This window comes from Giraffa tippelskirchi, chromosome 10, assembly GCF_054371585.1.
Source record: "Giraffa tippelskirchi isolate mGirTip1 chromosome 10, T2T-mGirTip1v1.2.pri, whole genome shotgun sequence".
Lineage (NCBI taxonomy): Eukaryota > Metazoa > Chordata > Mammalia > Artiodactyla > Giraffidae > Giraffa > Giraffa tippelskirchi.
The window spans coordinates 61,004,942-61,031,282 of NC_137284.1; the positions used below are offsets into that span (position 1 = coordinate 61,004,942).

The window sequence follows — 26,341 nt, forward strand, 5'->3', positions numbered from 1 at the left end:
TTTTGCTTATGGGGAGTTTTGTTAACAAATGGAAATGTAGCAAAATAAAACACTCTCATCCATACTTGCTTTTTTCCCCCACTTCCTTTTTCTCCCTTTTTTAAACAATGGGAACCCTTGCAATAAACTGTCAAAACCAGGCTATAGATATTAGTTATTGTAGCATCATTAATACTGTGCAAAGATAAATTAGTCACTTTGGCAATCAAACACATTCTTGTGATCTGCCGTCGGTGCTTTTAAACAGAGCCTTCCCTTCGCCATTTGATAGATGCTATTGTTAAGAGAAGAGGCTGTGGAGATGTATTCAAAAATTCTTTGAAAATTTTCCAGCCTGAGGAACCCATTGTGCGGGAGTTAGCCTTTAAAGGAGACTGACAAGGAGTGGGCTTCCCAGATGGCTCAGTGGTAAAGAATCCACCTGCCAATGCAGGAGACACAGGAGATGCGCGTTCGATTCCTGGGTCGGGAAGATCTTCTGGAGTAGGAAATGGCAACCCACTCCGATATTCTTGTCTGGAAAATTCCAGGGACAGAGGAGCCTGGCGGGCTGCAGTCCATGGGGTCACAAGGAGTTGGACACGACTGAGCACACAAGGAGAGCCTGGCAGGAGCTGCCTGCTCTGGAATTGAAAGGTTAACAACCCTGGAGAGGAGGGCTCTGCCTGGGGACCCGAGTTGGGCTGGCTACTCTGCCTGCTTGCCCTCTCACCCCATCTCTCCCTCACCCTCCAACTACCTTGTCTAAAAGAAAGAGACTTCAAGATGGAGCCTGCAGAGGGTCACAAGATTAAACCAAAATACACTCTTATCTCAAGCACAGAAGGCTTCGTTTCAGGGGGGGAAATAGCTCTGTATTTGGGCAAAAGGAACTGAATCGGACAGAACAGTCATTTCTGCTTCCCGTTCGGTTGGGTCCCTGCGATGGTTTGGCACACTGGTATTGAGGTTGGGTCCCTGCGATGGTTTGGCACACTGGTATTGAGGTTGGGCCCCTGCGATGGTTTGGCACACTGGTATTGAGGTTGCACAGAGTTTTCCAGTCCCCATCCCCCCTTGTCCCAACTGTCTCAGACACATGGCAGAACTACTGGTGTGATATAAGGTGAAGCTGAAAATTAAAAAGAGGCTCTGCTGTCCCTTGTCTTCGCAGGCCCCTTCCCGTGGAAGATACAAGAAAGCACAGGGTGGGCCTGCCATCGTTGACTGCGTGTTAAGTCAACACACAGTTTTCTGTCTTGCACTCTTGGGGGAAATTCCATAAATGCAGAATCTCAGAGAGTATGTGTGCCCATGTGGGTGTGCACTGGAAGCCAAGGGAAAAAGCGAGCCTTCTTTCTCTTTTCCTCTGAGAGCTGTATCAGTTTGCTGGAGTCATCATAACAAAGTATCAGAGATGGGATGGATATAGCAACAGAAATTTATTTCCTTGCAGTTCTGGAGACTGGAAGTCCAAGATCAAGGTATTGATAGGGTTGTCTTCTGAGACCTCTCTCCTTGGCTTGTGGATGGCCATATTATCCCTGTGTCCTCCCCCTGTGCCTGTCTGTATCCAAATCTCCTCCTCTTAGAAGGACACCAGTCACACTGGATTAAAGCCCCCCATTATCTCATTTAACCTTAATCACCTCTTTCTGGAGGCTATAACCAAATATTCACATTCTGAGGTGCTGAGGGTTAAAACTTCAACAGTGACTTTTGGGGCCAACACAATTTAGCCTATGACAAAAGCTAAGGGTTGAGCCTTGGTTATGGACAAACAGCTTAACAATAATGAGCTTCTCTTGATGTTCTTACACACACACCCCCACACACACACCCCCACATGCACACCCACACCCCTAGTGCCTGAAGGGCTCTAATCCCTCCAAGGCTGGCTCCCAGGGGCAGCAGAGCCTTGAAGGACCCATGGTTGGTGAGGGAAAGTTGCAGGAATAGTCGATGCATTATAGCTAATGTGAGAAGTAAGTTTGTTTGCTTGGGGTAGGGGGAGGAGTGTTGCTTCCTACAGGACTTTAATACATTTAATTCCTGACTATTGGCATTTGTGAATGGGATTTTGCATTACAGTCATGGACTTATGTTAATAGCTTCATCTTTAAATGCCTGAATTTATAGCATAGAAATTTCTTCCACAGTTAAGAAGTAACATCCGTAGTTATCACTGCAGTTTTTTTAAAATTAATTTTTATTGGCGTGCAATTGATTTTACAATGTTGTGTTTTTGCTATATATCGCAGTGGATCAGTTATACATATATCCACTCTTTTTTGGATTCTTTTCCCATATAGGTCATTACAGAGTACTGAGTAGAGGTCCCTGTGCTATTCAGTAGTTCCTTATTAGTTATCTGTTTTATATAGTATGGTGTACATATCAATCACAATCTCCCAATTTATCCTTCCCCTCACTTTCCCCCTTGGTAACCAAAAGTTTGTTTCCTACATCTGTGACTCTATTTCTATTTATAAATAAGTTCATTTGTTCTTCCATATATAAACGATATTATCATATGATATTTGTCTTTCTGTGTCTGACTTACTTTACTCAGTATGACAGTCTCTAGGTCCATCCCTGTTGCTGCACTTGGCATAATTTTGTTTTCATGGCTGAATAATATTCCATTGTGTATGTGTTTATACACACACACACACACACATACACCATATCTTCTTTATCCATTCCTCTGTTGATGAACTTTCTAGGTTGCTTCCATGTCTTGGCTATCATAAATAGTGAGGCAGTGAACACTGGAGTGTGTGTACCCTTTCACTAATAGTTTTCTGCAGATATATGCCCAGGAGTGGGATTGTTGGATCATACGGTAGCTCTGTAGAGAAGTAAGTTTGTTGACACTGAATCCAAAGACCTATCTCATCATTATTACTGTGTTCAGAATACATTTGCAAACTGGTGCAGGATGTCTAGTCCCTGTGTGGTGCTGATTTCAATTCAGGATCCTTTATCATAAGTACAACATTCTCTTGTTTCTAGGTATCTCTCTTCTTCTCCAGACAAACAAGCATAAGAATATATGAATGTAAAAATATTTCATGAAAAATTATGTTAATCTCCCTCCCAGTCAATACCTCTCTCTTTCTCTTCCTCTCTCCCACGCCTCCCCCCCACACCCACACCCACACATCAATAGAACCCTATGTTTTAAAAAGAATCTCAGGTACATAGTAATGTTTTAAGTCCACGGATTACTTTTGTTTGTTTTCAATGAGATAAAATTCATCAGACATTTAATTCCCAACACCCTGTTCTTATGATACGCAGGAAGTACCTGACTGGGTTTCCTACTGTCCAAGCCTATTTTTCATATCACCTTCCTCCACAAGAACAGTCCCCTGGGTGTGGTTTGCTGCCCAGGCTGTACAAACGTGCTGACCTCTTTGCCATGATGGGGCGCTCTTCATCAGAGATAATATTTAAGGTAGCAGAGTGAAGGGAAAGGTTCGAACCGAAGTAGCATGCTCAAATAAGAGATAGTCCTAGGAGGATGCTGAATCAAGAACCCATCAGGAAAAGCAGAGGTTCAGCCCTGCAGAGACCAGGAAAGAATGCAGAGCCCAAAGAATCAGGGGAAAGTTCAAGGCTCTGCTCAGAGGTGTCAGGAGAAGATGTGATGGCACCCGGATGCTACCTGCTTCAACACCCACTTTCAGTGCATCTTCTCTGCCTCTTGTTTGCCAGGCTTATTGCCAAGTGTGAGATATAAAGCTACATGAGAAATTGTCCAAAATATCAAGGCTGGTACATCAAAATGGCAAATGGGTGGTCTTATGAAATAAGGAAACCAGCTCTAGACACAAACACTAGTAACAATAGGGTCCTCTTGGAGATCTTGGAGATACTTTGGGCACCTGATGCAAAGAGCTAATGCATTAGAAAAGACCCTGACGCTGGGAAAGATTGAGGGCAGGAGGAGAAGGGGATGACAGAGGATGAGATGGTTGGATGGCATCACCAACTCGATGGACATGAGTTTGAGCAAGCTCTGGGAGTTGGTGATGGACAGGGAAGCCTGGCATGCTGCAGTCATGGGGTTGCAAAGGCTGAGTGACTGAACCGAATTGAGAGATAGGTGGTTTGTGATTGGATGGCTTTAACTATCACAAGCATGTCCAAAAATTTGGGTTAGCTTGCCAAACCAATCAAAGAACCAACATGCCTCCAGTCCAACTGCGGCCATATTTCCTAGCCACTCCTTGACCAACCGTTATTAGCTTTTTGACACTTCACTCTCCAAGATCATTGGTGAACCCCCTAACTGTTGAGTGTGATGGCTCCTTTTTAGTCCTTATCTTGTGTCATACTGTCTGTCTAGGACTCATTCCTGCAGCCCTCTCTCCTCTTCCTCAGCATCTCTTGTGAAAGATTCTTTGGCATGGACTTCAAGCTTGTCCCCTCTTTGAGTTTCAGACCTACATTTTGACTGCCAGCTTAACCTGAGTGTCATCTCCAGAGACTCAAATGTACCATGTTTAATATATAAATCAGATCTTCCTGCCCTACTGTGCCGCTGCTTCTGTTTTCTACAGTAGAAAAGCTGAAAACTCTCACATGAATGTTAGACATCTCTGAGCCCATTTAGTACATAGCACAATGCCCTGTACATTTATCACTGCATGTTTAATAAATGAGTAGCTTATTGCATTAAAAAAAAGTCTTAACTCTATACCCAAGACCATTCATAACACATCTTTACCCCCGACTCTATCCAAACAAAAATTATTTCCTATTATTCCATAGGACAAATTCTCAGATTCCACAGCCTGTTCGCACCTTCCATCTGGGAATTCCATGCTGATGTTCACAGCCAGGTCTTTTCATGTTTTGACTCTCCCCCTCACCTACCGACTGGCTTCCTTACCATCTATCAAAGTCTATGCATCTTTCTAGGCAGGCCCATCACCTGTCCTAGATAATACCTTCCTTGACCACATCAGACTAAAGGTAACCACCAACATGCCATCTCCCCAATCTCCGAATTCCTCTGGCACCTAACATCTGTACCACAGAATTTAGCACCTGGCTACCTACTTGTTCACTTTCTTTGGTATAAACAAACCAGAAACCCAGTCTCTTTTCCAGAGATTCACAGACATGGTAAATTCCTGCTTGAGTTTTTCCCAAGAATGTGTCTTTGAGAACATTCTTTTATATTTTTTCTTTCTTCGGATGGGGAAATCTGCATACCTCCTTGTGACATGATATGTTTTACCCTTTGTCTTAGTTATCAGGAAATACGGAGCTGATTCACTACCAGATTGTGATAATCAGTTTATCTCAGGCTCCTACTATTAGCTCTCTGTTCACCTGCCTCTCTTGTGTGTTATTCTTACTTTGGCGGTCTGTTTAACTTAGAAGACAACATAAGTCCTTTTGGAACAACGTGAGAAAATGGGCTCCCAAGGAAACAATTTTCTCTTGTTACTTCATAATTTTCATTTTCCTACCTGGACTCCAAGTCCTTATGAACAGTCACATCTTGTATTTCTATTGAGTTCCTGAAGTAGGAAGAATATGGTAGGTCCTCCGTAAGTCATTGTTGAGGAATTAATACTTTTGGAAAGCTTAAGTGAAATAATGGATTTTCTTAAGGTAGGTGAGGTTATTTTAAACTCTGATGGAAGCATCTCCTTAAAAATTACATAATTCTAGCAAAGGGCCCTGAAGCATATCTATTTCTGCTAGCATTTTGTTAAAATGTTTAAAGCATCAGAAGAAAAACACAATAAAAATCAAAAGTTAAAGGTTACAGTATCTGAACATAACCCTTGACACAGGGAAGATGATGAACAAAATCAATAGTTTGCCGTGATTAACACTTCCTGGATGAAAGTGCATTTTTTCCCACAACCGCAAAGCCCTGCTGGCTGCCTCTGTAATAAACATGACCTTCAGGTGGTATCTGATTTATTTTTCCTTCGTTTATCCTCATTTTCACCCCTTCTTCCCCTCCCTTCCTAACATAAGGTGGCAAACATTAAAATCAGCTTTCTAGAAAACTACCTATGCCAGTCATCAAATTCTTTTCCCTTTTTTGGAGGGGGGAGAAGGAGGGGGTTCCGTTTTTTAAGCTCGCTCAGGGAGAATTCTTGAACTGTGAAAGAAACCACAAGAATGTAATCATCAAGTCACAGCCAGACCTAGCCTGTGTTCATGCTTCCTGTCCATTTACCCCTGAACCCCCCGCTTCCCCCGAAACAGTCACCCACCAACATATACCTGTTAAATATTTATACAGGCATGTGTGAATAGTCCATAGAAGTACAAACACTTTTGAGACTTAAAATTAACCCTGCTGACTGGTCTTTATCCCTATGCAAGAAGGGCTTGCTGAATCCTTTCTTTTCTCTTTTAACCGAAGCAGAAACATTTGCCCTTTGATTTCAGTGATATGCCAGAGGAGTTGTGTTCCTCATCCTTCTCCTTCTAAGTGCTAATGTTTGAAGAGAGAATGAGAATGACAAATAACAGATACAACTATGTACATAATCCGTGCTTAGTCGCTCAGTCGTGTCCAACTCTTGGCGACCCCATGGACTGTAATAGCCCAGCAGGCTCCTTTGTCCGTGGGATTTTCCAGGTAAGAATACTGGAGTGGGTTGCCATCTCCTCCTCCAGGGGATCTTCCTGATTCAGGGATGGACCCACGTCTCCTGTGTCTCCTGCATTGCAGGCAGATTCTTTACCCACTGAGCCATCTGGGAAGCCCACATAATTATGAAATTCAAAGATACCTCCATCCCCACCTCCTGATCTATCCTGCATGTCGTGTCTGATGTTGGAAGATAAATTAAAACTCCTCATTATCCCCCAAAGTAGCTGTGTTTGGATCAAACCAGTGTAGGTCCATCTAGGGCAGCCTCATGTGACCTCTTGGCCTTGCAAATTGTCCAGGGTTCATCATTAATACTATATTATTTTCTCATGCCCATCTCCAATGTCCTGAATCACCTCATCTCATGCTTAGCTGGTGTTTCCAGTTTGAATAGACGTTAATTTCAACTTGGCTTAGACAAAATAAAATAGGTAATCAAATCAATAAAGAAGGTAAGCAGGAAGCATATCAAATGTATTCTCTCTCTGAACTGAATAGTTTTGAACTTCCGCTGTGTGAGATTCTCTGCACCAATTAAAATAAATACACTGTTTCCACCATTAAAATACATAAAATTGTCAGCTATCCCACTCTTAGATATAATATAAAAAAAAAATAGATTGCATTTAACACCAGGAGATGCAGGGGTGCAGCCCCACAAAAAAACTTGCCTTGACCCTTTGAAAATGTGCCTTTCTTATATATGTATGTGTGCTGTGCTGAGACACTTCAGTCATGTCCGACTCTTTGTGACCCTATGGACTGTAACCCACCAGGCTCCTCTATCCATGGGATTCTCCAAGAATACTAGAGTGGGTTGCCATGCCCTCCTCTAGGGGAACTTCCTGACCCGGGGATCAAACCCATGTCTCTTGTGTCTCCTGCATTGTCAGGCAGGTTCTTAACCACTAGCACCACCTGGGAAGCAAAATTGAATGTATACAATATACACTGAATTGTTGAGCAGGTAGAATGGGGTATTTAACTATTTAGATGACTTTACCATTAGATTTTAAAGCTGAGTATTTGAGTATATGACTTCTTGAAAAGAAACAAAATTCATCTAAATGTTATATTTACTAAATGTAGTGTGACCACTAATGTCAGGTTAGCTCTGAGAACTGGCCAAGTGTTTACCCTGTAGAATTTAGGTGTAAGAATGAAGGGAGAGTCAAGAGGAAATCTATGAAGTGAAAGTGAAGGTCACTCAGTCATGTTTGACTCTTTGCAACCACATGGACTATACAGTCCATGGCATTCTCCAGGCCGGAATACTGGAATGTGTAGCCTTTGCCTTATCCAGGGGATCTTCCCAAGCCAGGGATCGAACCCAGGTCTCCCACGTTGCAGGCAGATTCTTTACCAGCTGAGCCACCAAGGAAGATGTAATCTATGGATCTAGGCTTAGGTGCGTGCCTGCACACTTGCTCAGTCGTGTCTGACTCTTTGCGACCCTATGGACTGTAGCCCACCAGGTTCTTTTGTCCATGGGGTTCTCCAGGCAAGAATACTGGAGTAGGTTGTCATTTCCTTCTCCAGGGGATCTTCCCCACCCAGGGATTGAACCTTCATTTCTTGTGTCTCCTGCATTGGCAGACAGACTCTTTACCACTGTGCCACCTGGGAACTCCATCTAGGCTTATAATTTTATCTGTTTAAATCTTTAAGAATTATGTATTTCTAAATTTATATGTTTATATTTTTGCGTGCGTGCTAAGTTGCTTCGGTCGTATCCGACTCTTTGCAACCCTGTGGACTGTAGCCCACCAGATTCCTCTGTCCATGGGAGTCTCCAGGCAAGAATACTACAGTGGGTTGCCATGCCTTCCTCCAGGGGATCTTCCTGACCCAGGGATCAATTCCACATCTCTTATGTCTCCTGTGTTGGCAGGTGGGTTCTCTACCAGTAGCACCACCTGGGAAGCCCACTTTTCTACATATATATGTGTATTTTATAAATATATATACAAATATACATTGAATATAAATTTATTTACAATGAGGAGAGAGTTTGTAAGCCAGACACTAGAGTGGATGGAGGCAGACAGTGTAAGGACCAAAGTGGAGATGTTCTACCACTGGATCTACCTACTAACAAAATGCAGTTGTGCAATTTAACGCTAAATAGTAACAAACAAATATGCAAAGCTGCTTAAGGCTGCAAGCACGGCTATCCTTGCTTGTCTTTCTAACCTTTAAAGGTTAAGACTACAACCACACTTCTAGCTGCTTAGGTCCAGTCCGAGGTCATCCCTCTCCCCCAGTGCGTCCTAAACATCAGTCTCCATCCATTCCCTCTTCCTTCCTAACACAGTCTCTCATCAACCTGAACGTTATCTGTACAATGAATTTTTCTTTAACCAGCATCATGTTTGGTGTGAAACCACTCGACTGTGGTAGAAATAGAGTCAGGGCAGCAGTAACCAGAGAGGGTCTCTTTTGAACTGGCTTGCCTCCTCCTACAGTCAGAGAGTCTGTATCAGAGAGAAGCCAGCAGTCCAGAGAAAGACCACCCGAATGGTACCAATGAGCCAACCATCAATTGACACTCTCTGCTATGCCTCTCCTCCAGTTAGGAGGTAGAACTTACCGAAAGCACCCTAGCAGCTAAGATGAACCCAAACAGTTCAGTTCAGGGGAGCACCCTAGCTTGGGTGTTTTCACAGTAATTCTCTACAGGTTTCACTAAAACGCCCATTTTAAAGGTGAACCCTTAGGTGGAGCTGACGTGCATAAAAATTGTGCCTGTGCAGGGGGAAATACTCCTTTATGAAGGAGGGAGGCAAAGCTTGTAGGGTTTTTTTCCGTGACTTTAAACACTCAAATACTAGTCAAAACCTGTGAATATGTATACATTCTTTTATATGGATAATTATCCTCTTTATTGGTGGCGCCTCCTGGATTAGAAGGATTTTTCATGCAAATAAGCAGGAGAGGAAGGTAGTATAACAAAGAACACCTTTTATGTGGCTTATTCAGCAGAACTTCTACATTTATACAGAGGCAAAGGCTTAATTCCTGGATTTCTAGAGCCTTCTTTCTAATTATTTTATATTAACTAATTCAAATTAAAGTCCTCAGATGTATTTTTGGTTGAGGCCCACAAACAACAAACAGACTCACTGTACTTAACTCTGTTAAGAATAGCTCAGCCAAAGTGTTTATGCCTGATTTTGAATTTCTCACCATGATAGAAGCAGGTAAAGATAGGATTTGGGTATCAGGAGTATTGTTACAATATGAGCCACAAAAATTAAGATAAATACAGGATACTTTGTGCTTCAGGAGGACCCAGCATGTAGTTTGCAAATAATGTTTTCCATTTGGTTCAACAGCACCAAAGTCCCCAACACCTATTTTTGGGCCAACAGAGTTGGTTTTTTGGTTTGGTTTGTGAGTTTAGATTTGTTTGTATAAGGACTTTCTTTTTATGGTAGTGGCATCCATTTTTGTGAGCTTCAAGTTTAGGGGTCCTTTGGGTTGTTTTTTTTTTAAGTGATATTGTGGTCTCACATTTTTAATGTTTCCTGGAAGAACTGGCTGGCTATTTAATTACTTCAGCAGAACCCACATGACAATTTTTGAAGGACATTTTCTTATTACTTATTGTTTAGTATTTTGGTCATCATTTTTTTCCCCAACAAGATACAGTTTCTAAGGTAAGATTCCATTTGTTTTCCTTGTATTTCAGAATAAAAATACAGAAATGCTACGGTTAGTTGTCCACCCCCATCCGACCTACCCATATAATACCCTCTTCCCTACTCCCCGCCCTTCCAAAGAAAGGTTCATGGTTTGGGTCGACATTTCTAAGTTGGCTTTGAAAGCTAATCATTTACAGGCAGATGCAACCTCAAGAACCACAGTGTTTGGAGGTGTTAGGAGGCATTTTAGCACAAAAGATTCCTTTTCACCAGCCTTCAAAAAACTAAAGCCCATTGGGATGCCTTGAGCTGTCTGATAAGAGGAAAATAAATCATATAGAGGAAAATAAACACTATATTCCCTGGATGTGACTTTGGTACATTTCTGACATCAGAAATAGAAATTCACCTCTCATGAAATCATCTTATACTCAACTGATTAGAAAAATGTGCAGCTCTCCTCATTGTCAGAAGTGTACTTATAAAATCAAAGCTCAATCTAGAGATCAAGTCTTTATTGTAAAACTTTGATGGATGTTGTAACTGTTCATTTTTGAACAGAGTTCACTACCTGCCTCTTGTATGTAAGTTTAATATTTTTTTATCCCTTCTCCAACTGGTCAAATAGGAAATCCTTTATTACTTTTATTATTTCATTTTTTTTCACTGAAAACTACCTTTGTACATCTTTGTGTATTTTGATGAAATATGAATTCAAAGTAAAAAAAATTGCTGAGATATAAATTCCACAGAACATCAAGGAAGATGGCTTTAATTATAATATGTAGTTTTGAATAACTCTTTGTTAAACTTTCACATGCTTTATTCCATTCAGCTCTTACCACAGAACAGTCATAGAATCACAAAGCCAGTGGGAACCCTTGAGGTCAATTTCTCCAGATTTCCATCTTACAGATGAAAAAAAACTCAGATCCAAGGATGTTAAGTGGAATTTCCCTAGGTCTGTAGTTTTTGCACTTTCTCCTGCTTCCTTTTCTGTTCCATCCTCCTCGTTTTATCCCCATCTGTCAGATAATATAATTCAATTGGAGTCCTTCACCCAAGGTTGTATAGACATTGAGTGAACTTGAACCTGGATCTTTGCTTTTAGCATCATTTTATTCTACTCTCTAATGCATGGCCTGCTTTAATCTCTGCTGGCTAAAGGGCCATTTCCACCCTTTTTCTTAGTTTTCTGGAGAGAAAGATTTCTGTTAGTGTCACAAGATGCTAAGGGTCCCTGGAATTGTATGGGTAACAGCCTTGGGATTATTAATAACCGATTCATGAAATGAAACATTCTGACTGTGATATTTTTAACTCTTCCTATAAGTTATATAATGTGTGCTTAGTAAGTAAGGGTTGAATTGAATGGGATAGCAGCCAGGACTGGTAACAGATCTTCTCTTTCTGTGAAGACTGAAGACCTTCATTGTGTTTCATAGAGGACCACACGGTTCCGGCGAACAGAAAATGTACTTAACAGCTAGAAAAACCAAAGAACCAACTCCAGTGTTGCCACGTACAACCTCGGGAAAGCTACTAACTTTCCTGAACTATTATTTTCTTTTCTGTAAATACTGTCTACCTTACAGAGATTTGATGTGGATTAAATTAGACAATATGTGTATGGAGTCAGGCACATGCAGACACCCAGCAATTTACCCTTCCCTGCCCTTCAAGCCTGTCTGGGAGGTGACTGGTAGCCTACTTCTCCACTTCGAGAATCAGGGCATTAAAATCATGCTGATCCATATCTGGATATTTTAGCATTTGGGGGGAATAGCCCTAGAAACTTGGCTGGTTGTTACAGCTTTATTTCATTGGCATGTGTCACACATACTGTTGGCTGCATTACAAGGCAGTTTTCCTTTTGCTTTTCTTTTTTCTTACAGGTCACCAATACCAAACAGGGCATCAGAAAAGAGAATACACAAGTGAAGGGGTCTTTGCCTAGTGAAATTTGATTGATTTGAAAAACACTTTCTATAGTAACACACAGTGGAATGATATTTAATTTACTAAGTGGCCTAGTATTTTGCAGAGCAAATATCTAAGATCATCAAGCTTCTGTAGCTTTAATACATACAAATAATGTTACAGGTTCCTCCTCAAAAATCATTGGTCAAATTTGCCCCTACACTTTCCACCTTTTCAAAACGTGTAGTATTTTAAAACTGGTGCTAATGCAATAGCAAGCTATAACAGCTTTGTGGATATAAGCATCTATGTTTCAGAATTCAAAAACAGAATCTTTAGGCCCTAATGCTTTTGATGTATTGTATGAAAGTGCTAATATTTCAAGATATATATGTAAATTAGGAAATGTTTTATATTGAGTGTTTGTGACAAATTTTCAGTGAGGTTTTCAGCTTACCTTTTGAGTCCAAATAAGATAGAATGAAAGCTCCTTTATTGAAAAAAACTGCACTTAATATTCAGAACAGCAGTGCTTACTATTGTAAGAGTGGCATTAGCCTGTGCCTGTGGCATCTGCTGATCTAATCTTGGGAACTAGTGGTTCATGGATGGTGGTTCCCTTGGTACCCTATTAATGCCTTCAATCCCGACCAAGACTTCTTCATCCTGTAAATTCATCAAGGTTAAAACAAATCCTTTGAAAATATAAATCCTTCTCCCTTGTGCCAAACATGTACAATCTGTAATTTAGAATTACTTACATAGTGACTCTTAGAATGAAAGATTCAGTCTTGGAGGTAGGAGGTGATAAGGGAATATTAACATTTCAGTACAATACTAGTTAATACTAGAAAACGGGGTTTTGGTCAGATGAACTAAAAGTTATTTCCAGATGTTTAAAAAGTAAAGTATCCAAGATATACTACAGTTTTGACTAAGTTTCTTAAAAAAGAAGTCACCAAAAGAGAAAAGAAACACTGGAGATTAGCAATGTAATTTGGGAGACTTAACATATCAAATAATATCAACTTCTTAGAAAATGCCTGGATGGTTTTAAAGCTGGATGGTTTTCTATTTTTTTTTTGTTTGTTTTTTTTTTTACTTTACAATATTGTAATAGTTTTTGCCATACATTGACATGGATGGTTTTCTAATTGAGCAAAGCAAGGACTGTAGATTAGTTATATATTTATTCAATGTCTCAGTGTGTGCACCTGTGTCTACACCTCTATATACTCAGTTATCCTATCAGCTGGGTTATTAATAAAGGGTCCTGAGAACTGACTTTTTAAAGCATGTGTAAATCTTTTCTACTCTTTGATTTTAAGAAAAATGTGTTACTCATATTCTCTAACAAATAGTGACTGGCTAGCTATAAAATCAAGAATTTGGGACAGGAATAATCTTCTACTAAGAGAATTTAATACTCAGAAGCGATCAATGAAGGACCACCTACTTTATCTACCCTGCCTTTTTTTTTATATTAATAAAAAAAGATGGTATCATACTATGTTAAGGTGTCACTGGATGTTCAGATTCTCTGAAGAAGGAAGTTTGAATCATCTAGTCCAAGCAGTGAGAGGATGGAAAAAAGCTACATCAATAGCAAATAGGCGAATAATCTTAGGTCCAAATTAGAGTGCAAATATAGGATAGAATAGATATATTGGCATAAGAGTTATAATGTACAGGAGTAAAATACAAAACTATAAGGCTAATGTCCATTTAATTATTTTTGCGATCACAGTGTTACATGTTCTTTTTAGGTACTTCTTAAATTAAAAATAAGACCACACACGCTACCCACCCTACACACGCAATGTCTCACCTAAACTCTTCTGTTGCTTTAATAGTCTTACAACTGGATTCACGTCTTAGCAATGCCAAAGCAAGATAATTCATGGAAGGAGAAATCACTTAGTCACTACCTTAAATTTTTGCATTAGGTTCAGGCCATGGGAGTTTTATTGTCTTCTCACTGATTTTTCCCACTTTGTGTTCAGCACAGGGATTTTGGGCTTTTTATTTTCCCTCACAGTACATCTTGGGAGTTTGCTCAGATATTTGGTGCCGATTCCCCACAGACACGTTCTTTGAACATTTTCTGCAGAAAGGATTTGCTTGTTCATATTGTGTGTTATCATTTTTTAAATCTTATTACTCTGGCCTGTACAGGCATTCGACTGAGCCCACGAAGAGGGTACAGACAGCTGACTGGATGAAGACATTGGGGAAAAAAACTCCCATTGTTTAGATTTCTGTCAGAGGATATAAGAATACTTAATTTCTTTTATCTCTAGGGCTTTCATTATCATTTAAATTTCATTTTACATTAATTGATCAGGGATTAGTAAAGCCATTATGCAGAAATTAGAATAAGACAAGCCAGATGGAATGAATAATTCATGAAGTCCAATTACGTTTTATTTCTGGTGTACTTTCATACTTGCCTCTGACTTCTGTGCTATTTTGATGTGACAATATTCGCTGGAAATCAGGAGTGCCATTTTAGTTTATTGTATCCCTCCGGAGGGGAAGCATTTGTCTGCAGTAGGGGTGTGTTAATGCATTTCCCCCCAAAACACCGATTTTCAGGGCTCTTAGAAATATTGGGTGAGCTAGAAAATGTGATTCCCCTTCCACGGAGGTTGAGGGACAGTGCATTGAGCCTCACCAATCCACCTGATTTGGGTGAACTGATCCTAAGTAGAGAGACCAGAGTCTCAGAACCGCTTGATTTTTCACGTGCCTGAGAACTACAGATCCCTTTAAAATACGTGACCCCATTCCCGCGCAAAGGAACCATTAAGGTATAAATCTGGCCCCAGGCGGATTGGAAGCAGAGCTGCAGACACAGAAAACGGCCGCTAGGTGGCAGGCGTTGCCTTCCGTGCTAAGCGTTCTGGGTCACCGTGATTGCCCGGGCTTCCAGAGCCTTCCCCGGCAGGTCTGACCCCGGCGAGCAGAGCACGCCTGGGTTCGGCCCGGAGCAACTCGCATCGCGTAGCCCGGCGAGCACCCCGAGTTCCTAGGCCGCCGGTTCACCTGTGTGGAATGTCTCCCACGACTGTGTCTGAAACCGCCTCTCCGCCCGTCCCAGCCCCCAGCCCCTTAAGAGTCCCTCCCCGCCCCCCACCCCCGGTATTTATTTATGCCAGTGGACAGTTCTAGTAACTTTAAAGCTGCGGTTCACCTTCCCGAGGACTTTCATCTCGGGAAGTTTTATGACACTTTGTGAATGTGCAAAGTTTTTAATTAGGCTCGCTAGACAGCCCGAGGCAGCGGCAGCGCCACAAAGTCTTCACGGTCTCTCTGCTTTACAGCACAACAAGCCGCTCTACTCCTTTGAAGACAATGCAGACTATGTGTACGATGTCATGTGGTCGCCCGTGCACCCCGCGCTCTTTGCCTGCGTGGACGGGATGGGGCGCTTGGACCTCTGGAACCTCAACAATGACACCGAGGTGAGCGCAGGCGCCGGATCCGGCGGGCGGGGAGGGGGGCGCCGGCGGCTTCTCTCCGTCTCCCCCTCTCTCTCTGAAATGGCCTTTTTTGGACAGACCCTCTAATTGCAGCTGTCCTGCCGACCCCCCATTCTCAGCTGCTCTGCAGGGAATTGGCAGATGCATTTGGCCCCAAATCATTTAATCTCACTTCATCCCTAAAACCGTGGCAGAATCCTGGACAATTGACGACCCCTTCTTTGCAAAGAGCAAAACCATACGTGTTCACGCCTTTCACTGCGGGAAAGGACGCTGGGGCATATTTGAGAGCGGTGTTGAAATAACTCTCTGGGCAAACACTTGGAAAAAAGTAAGCTTTTGTGGACTCTGACTTGAGATTGGGCTTTTTAAAAGGGCTGTTTGCCCGTGTTTGCTGTTTGCACGATTTCTGTTTTAAATCCGTAAAAGATGAGTCTCTTGACTGTTGATGTTTACATCTAGTCTCCATTTAATTTTTAGAAGGTAAATAATCCTTGTCTAAGAGACTGAACTCACCGGCAGACTTTTATAATAGTTTCTATCCCTGAACATGTATATTAAATTCAGTAAATTTTTTTATATTTTAACATGTCACATTTGGAGTACTTCACAAGTGAAATTTGTTTTCAAAAAGCAATTAACAACGGGGAAATAGTCTTTTTAAAAATCGTGCTGTATATATTCATGTTTTAAAAATTATGTCACGTGTCTCATTCCTTTTTTCCACTCTCAAAATTATTGAGGTGCTGATTTTCAGGTACTAGAGTTTGGGGTTGAGTTTAAAAAGAAACATGAATATTAAAGGTCCTTCAGTTTAATACAATAAAATGGTCTGGTCATCAGCTGGTCCATGATTCAGGGTAGCTCTCCATCAATAAGAGTGGACAGGTAAGAAGAACAAGTGCTGAAAACTACTTGTCAAGTGGAGAACAAGGGAGAGGTCTTTTGAAGTGTTCTGAACAGGAAACAGCTCAGCCTTTTTAATTAGGAAGCCTACAGCTGGGGGATGTGAGGAGAAGCCTGCTGCCCTGATATTTTTCAGGGAGGGGCAGGGAAATATCCTTCAGGTGCTATTGCTCAGTCACTGTATCATACAAGATTATATTCACCTAAAACCACTGCCAAATAGTTGTCTTTTACAAAGTCTTTCCATTTAACTCTGTTTTTTATTTTTCCTTTTGGCTACCGGAACACACGACAAGGACAAGAGTTATGTAATGAAGCGTCTTTGGAAATGAAGGGCAGTAGTACGTGCAGAGCCCATCATTTCGGACATTGGAACGTTTATAACATTATTGCCTTTCATGGAAAGGTGCCTATTACTCTACAATGTAATGGTTCCCCAAAGCCTTTCATCACCATTGATTAAAATCATATTGTTTCTCTCTGGTAGAATAAACTCATTCACTGTAAACAACCAAAAAAACACAGTTTTCATATTGACTTAGGAAACACCCCCCCCCCACACACACACACACAATTAGAAATCAGATTTACTAGAAGTGAGTTCAGGTGATACTCAACTGTTAATATGATGCAGTGGAGTGTCCTACCAACTCCTTAGTAACTCCTCTGTAACTCGTTTTGTTTAGTTTTGTTTTTTTAATCTGCTCTTTAGGTAAAATGAAATAATATCTCAGCATTGCCAAATGTGATTTTTTTTTTTCCCCTTCCCTCTCTCTAGGTATCAAGAGACAACCACATAAGTCTTTTATAGCTAAGCGTTTAAAGAAATCATTACTGGGCATGCAAATCGTTTAGTTTTGCGGTGAACGTAGTTCTGTTTTTGCAATAATAGTCGATACACTGAGCCTGATTCAGATCCAGTAATAAACTGAACACTTTTTAAAACCCTCAAATCATTTTTGTCTTCTGTCAAGTTGAACAAGGTTTTTCAAATATTTGTCTGATTAGAAATTAGATTTGTTTTAAAAAAAAACAAACCTGAAATCTCAGTGCTTCTTTGTCGTTGTTCAAAATACAGTGCTTTTTAAACCAACTCATTCCAACTACTCCTATGCCAGGACAGTTTACATTCACCTACTTCACTGTTACTGATCTCTACGCAGTGTGTTAGATTATGTGTAAATATTCGTCTTTGCAATTAAAATGATTAAAAACTGTGAAAATATATAAGAAACTGAAATACAAGAGTAAGAGACAATTATGGATTATTTTCATTATAGATTCAGCAACTTTTGAAAACTCATTACTTGTCAAATTAATGAAATATTTTTGTCATTTTCTTCATATATTTCATAATTCTTTTAGCATGTGTTATAGACTGTCAGTTTCTATTTTTTTATCCCCACCATTTATGATATCTATGAAAAGAAGATATTTTTAAACGGTAAAAATAGAAATTGTTCCAGTTTGCTACATTACTTAATTCCAAATAAATATATAAAATTTTTTAACATGTTTTAGGCATAATTTAAAATGTATCAAAAAATCATTTGAGTGATCTTTTATCATATTTATATTAAGATTAAATACTTTTTATTCAATTTTTTCATTGTTCAGAGATAAAATCTGATATTAACCAGTGTTATGAAAAGTGGGAGCCGTATGATCTCCCAAAATTATGGAGTTAAAAATTTTAACTCTGAAAACTATATAGCTGATTCTCAGATTTGTTTTCTGAGAAGCACACTAATAATAAAGTGTATTGACAGAATTACGGCCTATTGCAATTCAAATTGTTTTGGCCTTTGAAAAGTTTGGTTAAAAATTCAGTCTCCAGCACCGCACAGCAGGTCCCTTTATTGTAGAAATTGTGTATTAAAAAAAAAAAAAAAGTGAGCTGGGGACTTTTTTACATTTTTGCTATCAATTGACATACCGTGATTTAAGCAGGTAAAAGAATTTTTATCGATTTCAAGATTAAATTTAAACATAAATTCTTACATATGATGGAGTTTTTATTGCTATTTTAAAGATAGGTGTTGGGTCAATAACCTCATATAAACAGATGGTTTCAATTCCCTTAATAACAGAACGCCGGGGGAGCAGAGGCACAGTCCAGGTCGTGTTTCCACCCTAAGAAGTCATGTATATTAGACACAGGTCTTGAAACAGTGGCATGAGATGATGTTGGTGGCCCTCTTTTCACTATATATTTTTTTCCTTTTTGTTTTAACATTTACCTTTTTTAATGGGCTGTTGTCATTTCCTATTCAGCATTCTTGTAGAAGGCTCAGAGAGCTGATCTTTCTATCAGCTGATCTTTCTCTCAGTTATAAACTCCCAACCTTCCAGATGTGAGTTTACACAACTCATGATGAAAGAGGGGTAGACCCACTAAAATTCTTTTTTCCAAATAGTAAGGTTCTTATAACAAATACGGCAGGTTCCAGCTCAGCACCTCCAGTTCACTTTAATAATGGTTAATATTTGTAATTATCAATGTTGTCAGATTTCAGGTGCTTATTAAAGGAGGTGTAAGGACTTTTCTACAAGTAAGTGCTACACTCTGTCAGGATATCATCCTGAGGACATTTTCAGAGTTGGAGAGCACTTCCTGCACCTTGGTACTGCTGGGAGGAAGGAAAACAGGGTGGAGAGAGGAAAAGAAAACAGGAGAACTTGAGGTTTTGAACTTTTTCTTCTGAGCATCCCTTCCATGATGAGGTTTCAAGGGATCAATACATTTTTTTTCCCTGAAGACACTTAGTAATACAACTTAGTTTTCACCATACACCCTATCCTTGCCTTTTGTAGTATCCTTAATCTTGGTAAGTTCTGAAGTCTCCCTCCTCTCCATCAATCCGTAAATCAGGACCCAATCAAGAAGTCTCACATTCAGCTGCTGGGTGATGTTGTCTGTGCACCCTGCGTAATCCGCAGAAATATTTGTGTCACTGCCCACTGACTGTGGCAAAAGACTCCCTCTCTTTTCCTTTTTTGTTAAAGTGTCTCTCCTCTCTACCTCTTAATTCAGTGGAGCATGTGATGATTTAAGAACAATGAATCCTTTACCAACTGCACAAGAGATGTATATTACTTCATGCACACGCAGGCCGCGGTGACTCATCTAGTTGAACGTATCACTGTCAATTCGTATATTTAAATTCATATTCAGAGATTCTTGGTTTCTGTTGTAACCCCTTTGGTAGGTTCCAACAGCAAGTGTGGCCATTGAGGGGGCGTCTGCCCTAAACCGTGTTCGTTGGGCTCAAGGTGGCAAGGAAGTTGCAGTTGGGGACTCAGAAGGCCGTATTTGGATCTACGACGTCGGAGAGGTACATGTTATTTGATTTGGGTGTTTTGATTTAGTGTTTTGGTGTCTAGGCTTCTTTTTTTTTTTTTTTTTTTTGCTTGTATATCTGGTTTAAATACCTAGTGAAATTATTGACAGCACCTTGTGGGCCGTGAGAGCCCTCTCGAGTACGTTTGCAAATTTCCATTGACTTCAGTGGGAGTTTGGGGAGACCTCCTTAGGGCCCGTTAGTTAATGATCAGGCCATTTTCTGAGTGCTGGAGAACTCCCAGCTGTCCTGTGATGAAGCCTGGTCCTCCCGCCACCTGCACTGCCGCCCACCCCACCCCCCGCCAAATTCATCATGCTAACATTGAACTTGGAATTTGCTGTTTATTTTGAAAAGTCAAGCTTTAGTTGGTATGTTCAATTAAAAGGTATATACTATTACTCTTTAATTACAAGTAGCCAATTAAATAGTTGAGGTGAGTCTGAACTTTGTCCCGTTTTCGTGATATTCCAAGTTGTTATATGCAGTGTATACTGCCCTGGTTTATCTTGTTATATGATGTGTAAAATATTTCTGAATATTATGGCACATATCAGAAGAAAGAACTACATATTTGATTTCAGATAAATCTCCTTGACTATCCATACTACACTTAATATTACATTACAAAGCAATTTTACAGAAGCATATCTGTTTATTTTTACTCTGTGAGAAAGTGTTGACAAAAATCTTCATTTCTGATGGGGTGAAAGAAGGTTTTTCTTAAAGACAAACAAAATATTGAACTTTCAAGCCAAACAAATAAGCATGTTGTATAAATTGTGTTAGTGTAATATGAATCTAACATTTGCATTCCGGGGGGAAAATACACCACATTTCTAGGCATAACATCCTACACCTCAGGAGTGTGCTTTGAGTGCCTGGTGGATGGGCAGAGTTGATCACACTGAGAAGGGTTCTTTATGGTCTCATTAATGAGCTTTCTGCGATTTTGGCAATCCTAGGTGATTGTTCTACAGTGGAACTTTGGTGATGCCGTATGGCAGAGTTGGTTGTGTTGAAACAAGCTGGATGGTGTTTGTGTGTGTACGTGTTTTAATTCAGAGGCAGAAACTGAATGACTTCAGAGATGGGAGTTTTCTGTTTGGGGCTGTACAACTCTATGTAAGATAGCTAGAAGAATCTCTCAGTTTCACTGCATACTATTTCATTAGACTTCCCTTTAACTACTCCCAATGCCACAAGCTGAGTCATTCCAACAGTGACAAAGGCTTTGTTAATATTCATCCCCAGTGGTGAAGAAGGAAATGGTCTGGTGACTATTGACGTAGTTTGGAATCTCTGAGAAAGAGAATACCGTTCGGAACTGAAAATATTGCCAATATATTTTAAAGTCAAAATATTGCCAATATTTCCTTCAGTGAATATTTTAGTCAGTGCATCTTTTTCATGGTCTTCATCAAAATAAAACTAAGCAGCAAAAACATGTATTCTATACTGGTTCATTTGTTTAAAAAATTTGAGAGGTAGAAAAGAAGGGAAATATTAAGAAACAAAAAAGTTTCTCTCTTTCCTTTGTTTATAATGGGTATAATTGCAGCAGAGAAAACAGATGTGCTCAGAGATGAAATGGTAGAAAATAGATGAAATTTAAAAACTCCTTTCTCTACCTCCCTTGCTTATTATACATAGCATTCCTTAACTCTTTTAGGAGTATATACAACATTACTTTATCCAAGGGGACTGAAAAGCATCATAGTTCGACAGTCTGGTTTATTTAAAGCAAGGCATTTTGAAAAATCTGTATGTTGATCGCACATAATTTGTGGTCATATATTCATATATACATGTAATATACATTCACACACACCACCTCTAGGCAATAAGAAAATACAGCATAACATGTATACAGAATTTACTGCAATAAAGTTATAATATAGCCATGGGACAGAATTACTTGAATATGACTCATATTTCGGGAGTATATATGATTTTGTAAAAGTTGCTTTGACTGATATGTGGCTGCTAAAACTTCTTCCTATGTTGTTGTCATCATTTCTAAATTGTATAGCGTTGTTATACTCATATTTCCTCTATCGTACTAGCAGGTCAGGCTGGTTTTCATTTTGGTATTATTGCCCTTGCTTTTCTAAGTGATATTACAGACTATAGAAATGTCTGCAACTCTAGGCCGGTCTCACCTATTGTCTGGAGTCTAGACAGGCTATAGAAAAATCTCTGTGACATATAATAGGCCCAACTATTTGTAGGGTTGTTTATCCCTACAAATTCACTACCAGGAAAAAGAGGGTTGTACTATCTTATTGAGAGAAGCTAATATTATAATCTTCTAGCCCTTTTCTGAAGGACCAAAAATCAGGATAGGCTTATATATTCGAACAGTTCCTTCTGTATTGTTCGATCCTATAAAAAGTAATCTATAGCTCAGAAAAACTCAGACTTGACAACATAATTTTGCTGAAAGTATATATTTTCCTGAGTATTTTTGTAACGTATTTACAAATTTATCTCGTGTATTTTGGGGGAGAAATAAAGGGGTACTTTTCTGTTTCTAATACCCTGTTGTAAGTTTCTGAAGCCCAACTCTGTAGAGTTCCATGTACTGAAGGGAAAGATGACTTTCCAACAGCTAAGTTTAGCTGAAGCCCACTTGGGAGAGACGGTAGATCATGGGAGAAACTGCCATGACAGTAATTACCATTGTCTTGTTCACCAACCTGGAACGGGCAGAGCGTAACTGTCCTTGGACGTTGTTGTGTTGTGTTGTGTTAGTCACATCCAACTCTTTGCAACCCCATGGACTGTAGCCCACCAGGCTCCTCTGTCCTGGGGATTCTCCAGGCAAGAATACTGGAGTGGGTTGCCATGCCCTTCTCCAGGGATCTTCCCAACACAGGGATCGAACCCCAGTCTCCCGCATTGCAGGCAGATTCTTTACCGTCTGAGCCACCAGGGACACCCCTTAGAAGAGAAGGGAACCCCATAAACAGTGCCCCGCCAGCCTTCATAATCACCTACACTGTGGAAAGCCGGACAAAGTGCCTTTATGGCAGCCTGGCCCATCTAGAATTCAAGGTCAAATCCAATACTGGTGCACGGCTGACGAAGGAGAAGGGGTTTGAGCAGGAAGTGATTTTTCAAAGGAAAAAAATACAGAGGAAAAGAAAAAGGATGTCATTGAGGATCAGACTGCCTGGAAACTGTGCTTCCATTATCTGTATTCAAAATTGGTCCTCCAGTCTCCATTAAAACGAAACCCATCACCAGGGTCACACTGGCCTTTGGAGAGAAAACCTGGCCTGTGGAACCTTCTACGAAGAAAATGAAACACTTTCAGGTAAGCCTTATAGTACAATCTGTATATGAAAGTTAACAGTCGTTTTGAGAGGACACTCTGTTGAGCCACTTTCCTTGGACCTCAGTACATCAGATTGGTGTCTTGTCTGCCAGAGGACATCTCACCATGTTCTTCCGTGGTGTTCTTGACCGAATCTTCTGTTAGGCTGTGGGGAAAGGAGGCGAGAGCAGCAGGCTGTCTTTCACTAAGGTCCTGTTTTAGAGCAAGGCTGGCTTCACCTGCGCTGTCGTTTTGCAGAGGAGCCCTGAGCTTGGTTTAAAGCTCTGCTGTCATTGTCCTGCAATTGTTCAGACATTTCCCAGCAAGGTGTCTCATGCTTCCAGGTTGCACTGGGTCCCTCAAACTCTGTATTCAGTCTGGTCCAGGAGAGTATTGCTTTCAGTACCCTCACAATACAAGTCAGAAATGAAAAGTTTTGGTCTTGACATAGACCATTAGGAAAGAGAAATCTTTAGAGAGATGGTTAAACGTAGTACCTGCTGTATGATGTTATTATTACCTATTCTTTGCATGCATGCATGCTCAGTCAGGTCCGACTCGTTGTGGCCCCAAGGACCGTAGCCTGGCAGGCTCCTCTGTCCATGGGATTCTCCAGGCAATAATAATGAAGTGGGTTGCCATTTCCTTCTCGAGGGCATCTTCCCAACACAGGGATTGAACCCGTGTCTCCTGCATTGGCAGGCGGATATTTTTACCACTGTGCCACCTGAGAAGCCCAGTATTGTTATTACCTATTCCTTAGGACTATTTAAAAATGTTGGATGAGAATAGCAATGTTTCCACATTCTCAGTATCATGATATTTGGGTATTTGGTGGATATTCTAGTTCCCCCTCCCCACAACCCTCTTGTGATCACGTAATTTTAACTGAGAGTGTAATCAAGTTTTAGGGAGAGAGCACTGTGATACCTACCTTCAGGTGGAGTTGAGAGGGACAGCCTTTCTCTGTCCCCTGAGAGGAGACTTCTGTGATTACCAGTGGGGACAGCTCCATTCAAGTCCAGGTGGAGGTGCCCTCCTGTGGGACCTGACACTCAACCAGAGGGCACTGCAGAAAGGGACTGGGTGCCACCAGTCATTAACAACCGTCTGCCTCATCTCCTGTCCCAGCTGAGGTGCAGCTGCTGCGGGGAGTCCCAGCACAGTGCCCCCATGATCGTGCCCACCTCTATTATGTACAGTTATCCTCCGTGACTTTTAAGATGATGGCAGAGAGCAGTGGCTCAGATCCAGATTTACTGATGCAATTTATTATGAACTTATGAAGGGGTAAACGGGGGATTGTGGGTGAGCTTACTCAAATCACCGGATTGAGTCTGTCCATCCTTTTTTTTTTTCCTGTTACATTTAAATGGCAAAGGCATGAGTAACATCTCAAAGCCTATGAGTAAGGAGGTAAAATATAAAATGCAGTGTTTCAGGTAGGCCACATGATGCTTTGTTTATACAGCATACGTTTTTGGTTGTTTGATTTTGGCATCATATCTGGGAAATATACTGTACACATTTATTTTCACAGATAGGGGTCTATTTTCTTTGCAGAGCAGGTGCTTACCTCCTATTAGCATAAATGGAAGTTATATGAATTCCATGAAAGAGAAGACCCCTTTTATTATTTGGCTATAATTTTTATTCTATTCATGCATCTTAAAAGTTACTTAGACAGTGGTTGCACGCACCACTTAAAATTCGAAGATCTAAATTTTTAAATGAGCCCAGCACTTGAATAAGTTTGCAGGATTTTGCTCCCCAAACTATGGGACACCGTCTATTTTGGAGCTGTGTGATCCCATTCAATTAATTGAAAGATGAGTAAGATAACAAGTCATAAATTAACTACAAATATAACCTGAAAATGTTGAGTGTATTCTTTTTCAGACCTGTTAATCATTGTTGTATTTTTCAAAAATGATGTGTAAACACACATATTCTTAAGAATTAAAAATAAGAATTACTCATGGCCAAGGCTCTTTACCAAATAGCAAGGTTTTCTATATATAGAGAGAGAAAGCTGATTTTAACAGCACATGGGCCAGTGAGTGTAGAATTATTCACGTGTCCTGATGATTGATAGCCAGCCTCGCTACCTGTCTTTCTTGCCGACGTGTTTTACAGAAAGCCCGTTGCCATTGTTAATGCTTCAGTGCAGCCACACAGATGCAGCTGTCATAAATATCCCCTAACAACTGTGTTTGCTGCTTATCTGAATTAGTTAGAATGCTGTTTGCAGCCCCGGTTGTGAAAGAAGCAGTTTATCTTCTACCTCCTATTTATTTCTTTTTCCATTAACCTCTTCTAGGGAAGATTTTGTTTTCAGTTGGGATAAATACGCGTAAGTTTCAAATCCCTGATTATATTCCTACAGTAGTCAAACAATAAAATTCCAAAATCATTTCGGCTGAAAGTAGAGTTGGAAAAATAAAACGGCAACTGAAAAACTGTAATTTGGGGGATGAGTAAGTCTTATTGCCCTGGCTTTCTCTGTTTAGTATCCTGTTCACTCATTATCTAAGGGAATGTGTATTAATCTTTAAATTTTAACCCTGAGCTCTGGCACCATTTCGTGTGCCTTGTTTGCTGTGACTCTTGGGGGCCAAAAGAAAGGCAGTCATCTTATACAAATTGTAATAAATGCAGTAAATTTGACATTTGTCAATATGTTGAAAGGGCCTTAAAAAATCTTGAAAGGGAAAAAGGAGAATATGAGATCAAATGCAGTCGCTAAAGCATGGTTTTAAATATTCATCTGAATCTATTTTAAAGCTACAATTAAAAATTGGAATGAAAATTCTACTTGGAATCCCAGTAGGAAAAATGACCTATGCAAGATACTTTAGAATGATGGTCAAGGTGTAATGTACAGGGACTATAAAAAGTGCCTCCAGCCGTTCTCACAGACAGCTAGAGTAAGAAGAAAAAGAGATTCCGTGAGCCATTTTCCTTGTACTTAAAGTACAGCGGTTTAAAACCGCTGTTCAGCATAGTAGCACCTGATAAACTGGAAGTATTGGGAGTTAAAAGAGTGTTTGAGCGACGCAAAATAAATAATACACGTATGGTTTTTAAGTGGATTACACTGAGGCAATAATTGTTCG

The 26,341-nt window shown here is 40.3% G+C and overlaps 1 protein-coding gene across 8 annotated transcripts in view; it reads left to right on the forward strand.

Moving 5' to 3' along the window:
- DYNC1I1 (dynein cytoplasmic 1 intermediate chain 1) overlaps positions 1 to 26,341 on the forward strand; it is a 402,307-nt gene that overhangs the window by 363,619 nt on the left and 12,347 nt on the right. For all 8 annotated transcript variants that reach the window (XM_081531541.1, XM_081531539.1, XM_081531543.1 and 5 more), the window contains 2 exons: positions 15,501 to 15,641; positions 19,775 to 19,900. In XM_081531541.1, the coding sequence (XP_081387667.1) occupies positions 15,501 to 15,641; positions 19,775 to 19,900 (267 nt within the window). The remainder of the gene's footprint in view (positions 1 to 15,500; positions 15,642 to 19,774; positions 19,901 to 26,341) is intronic.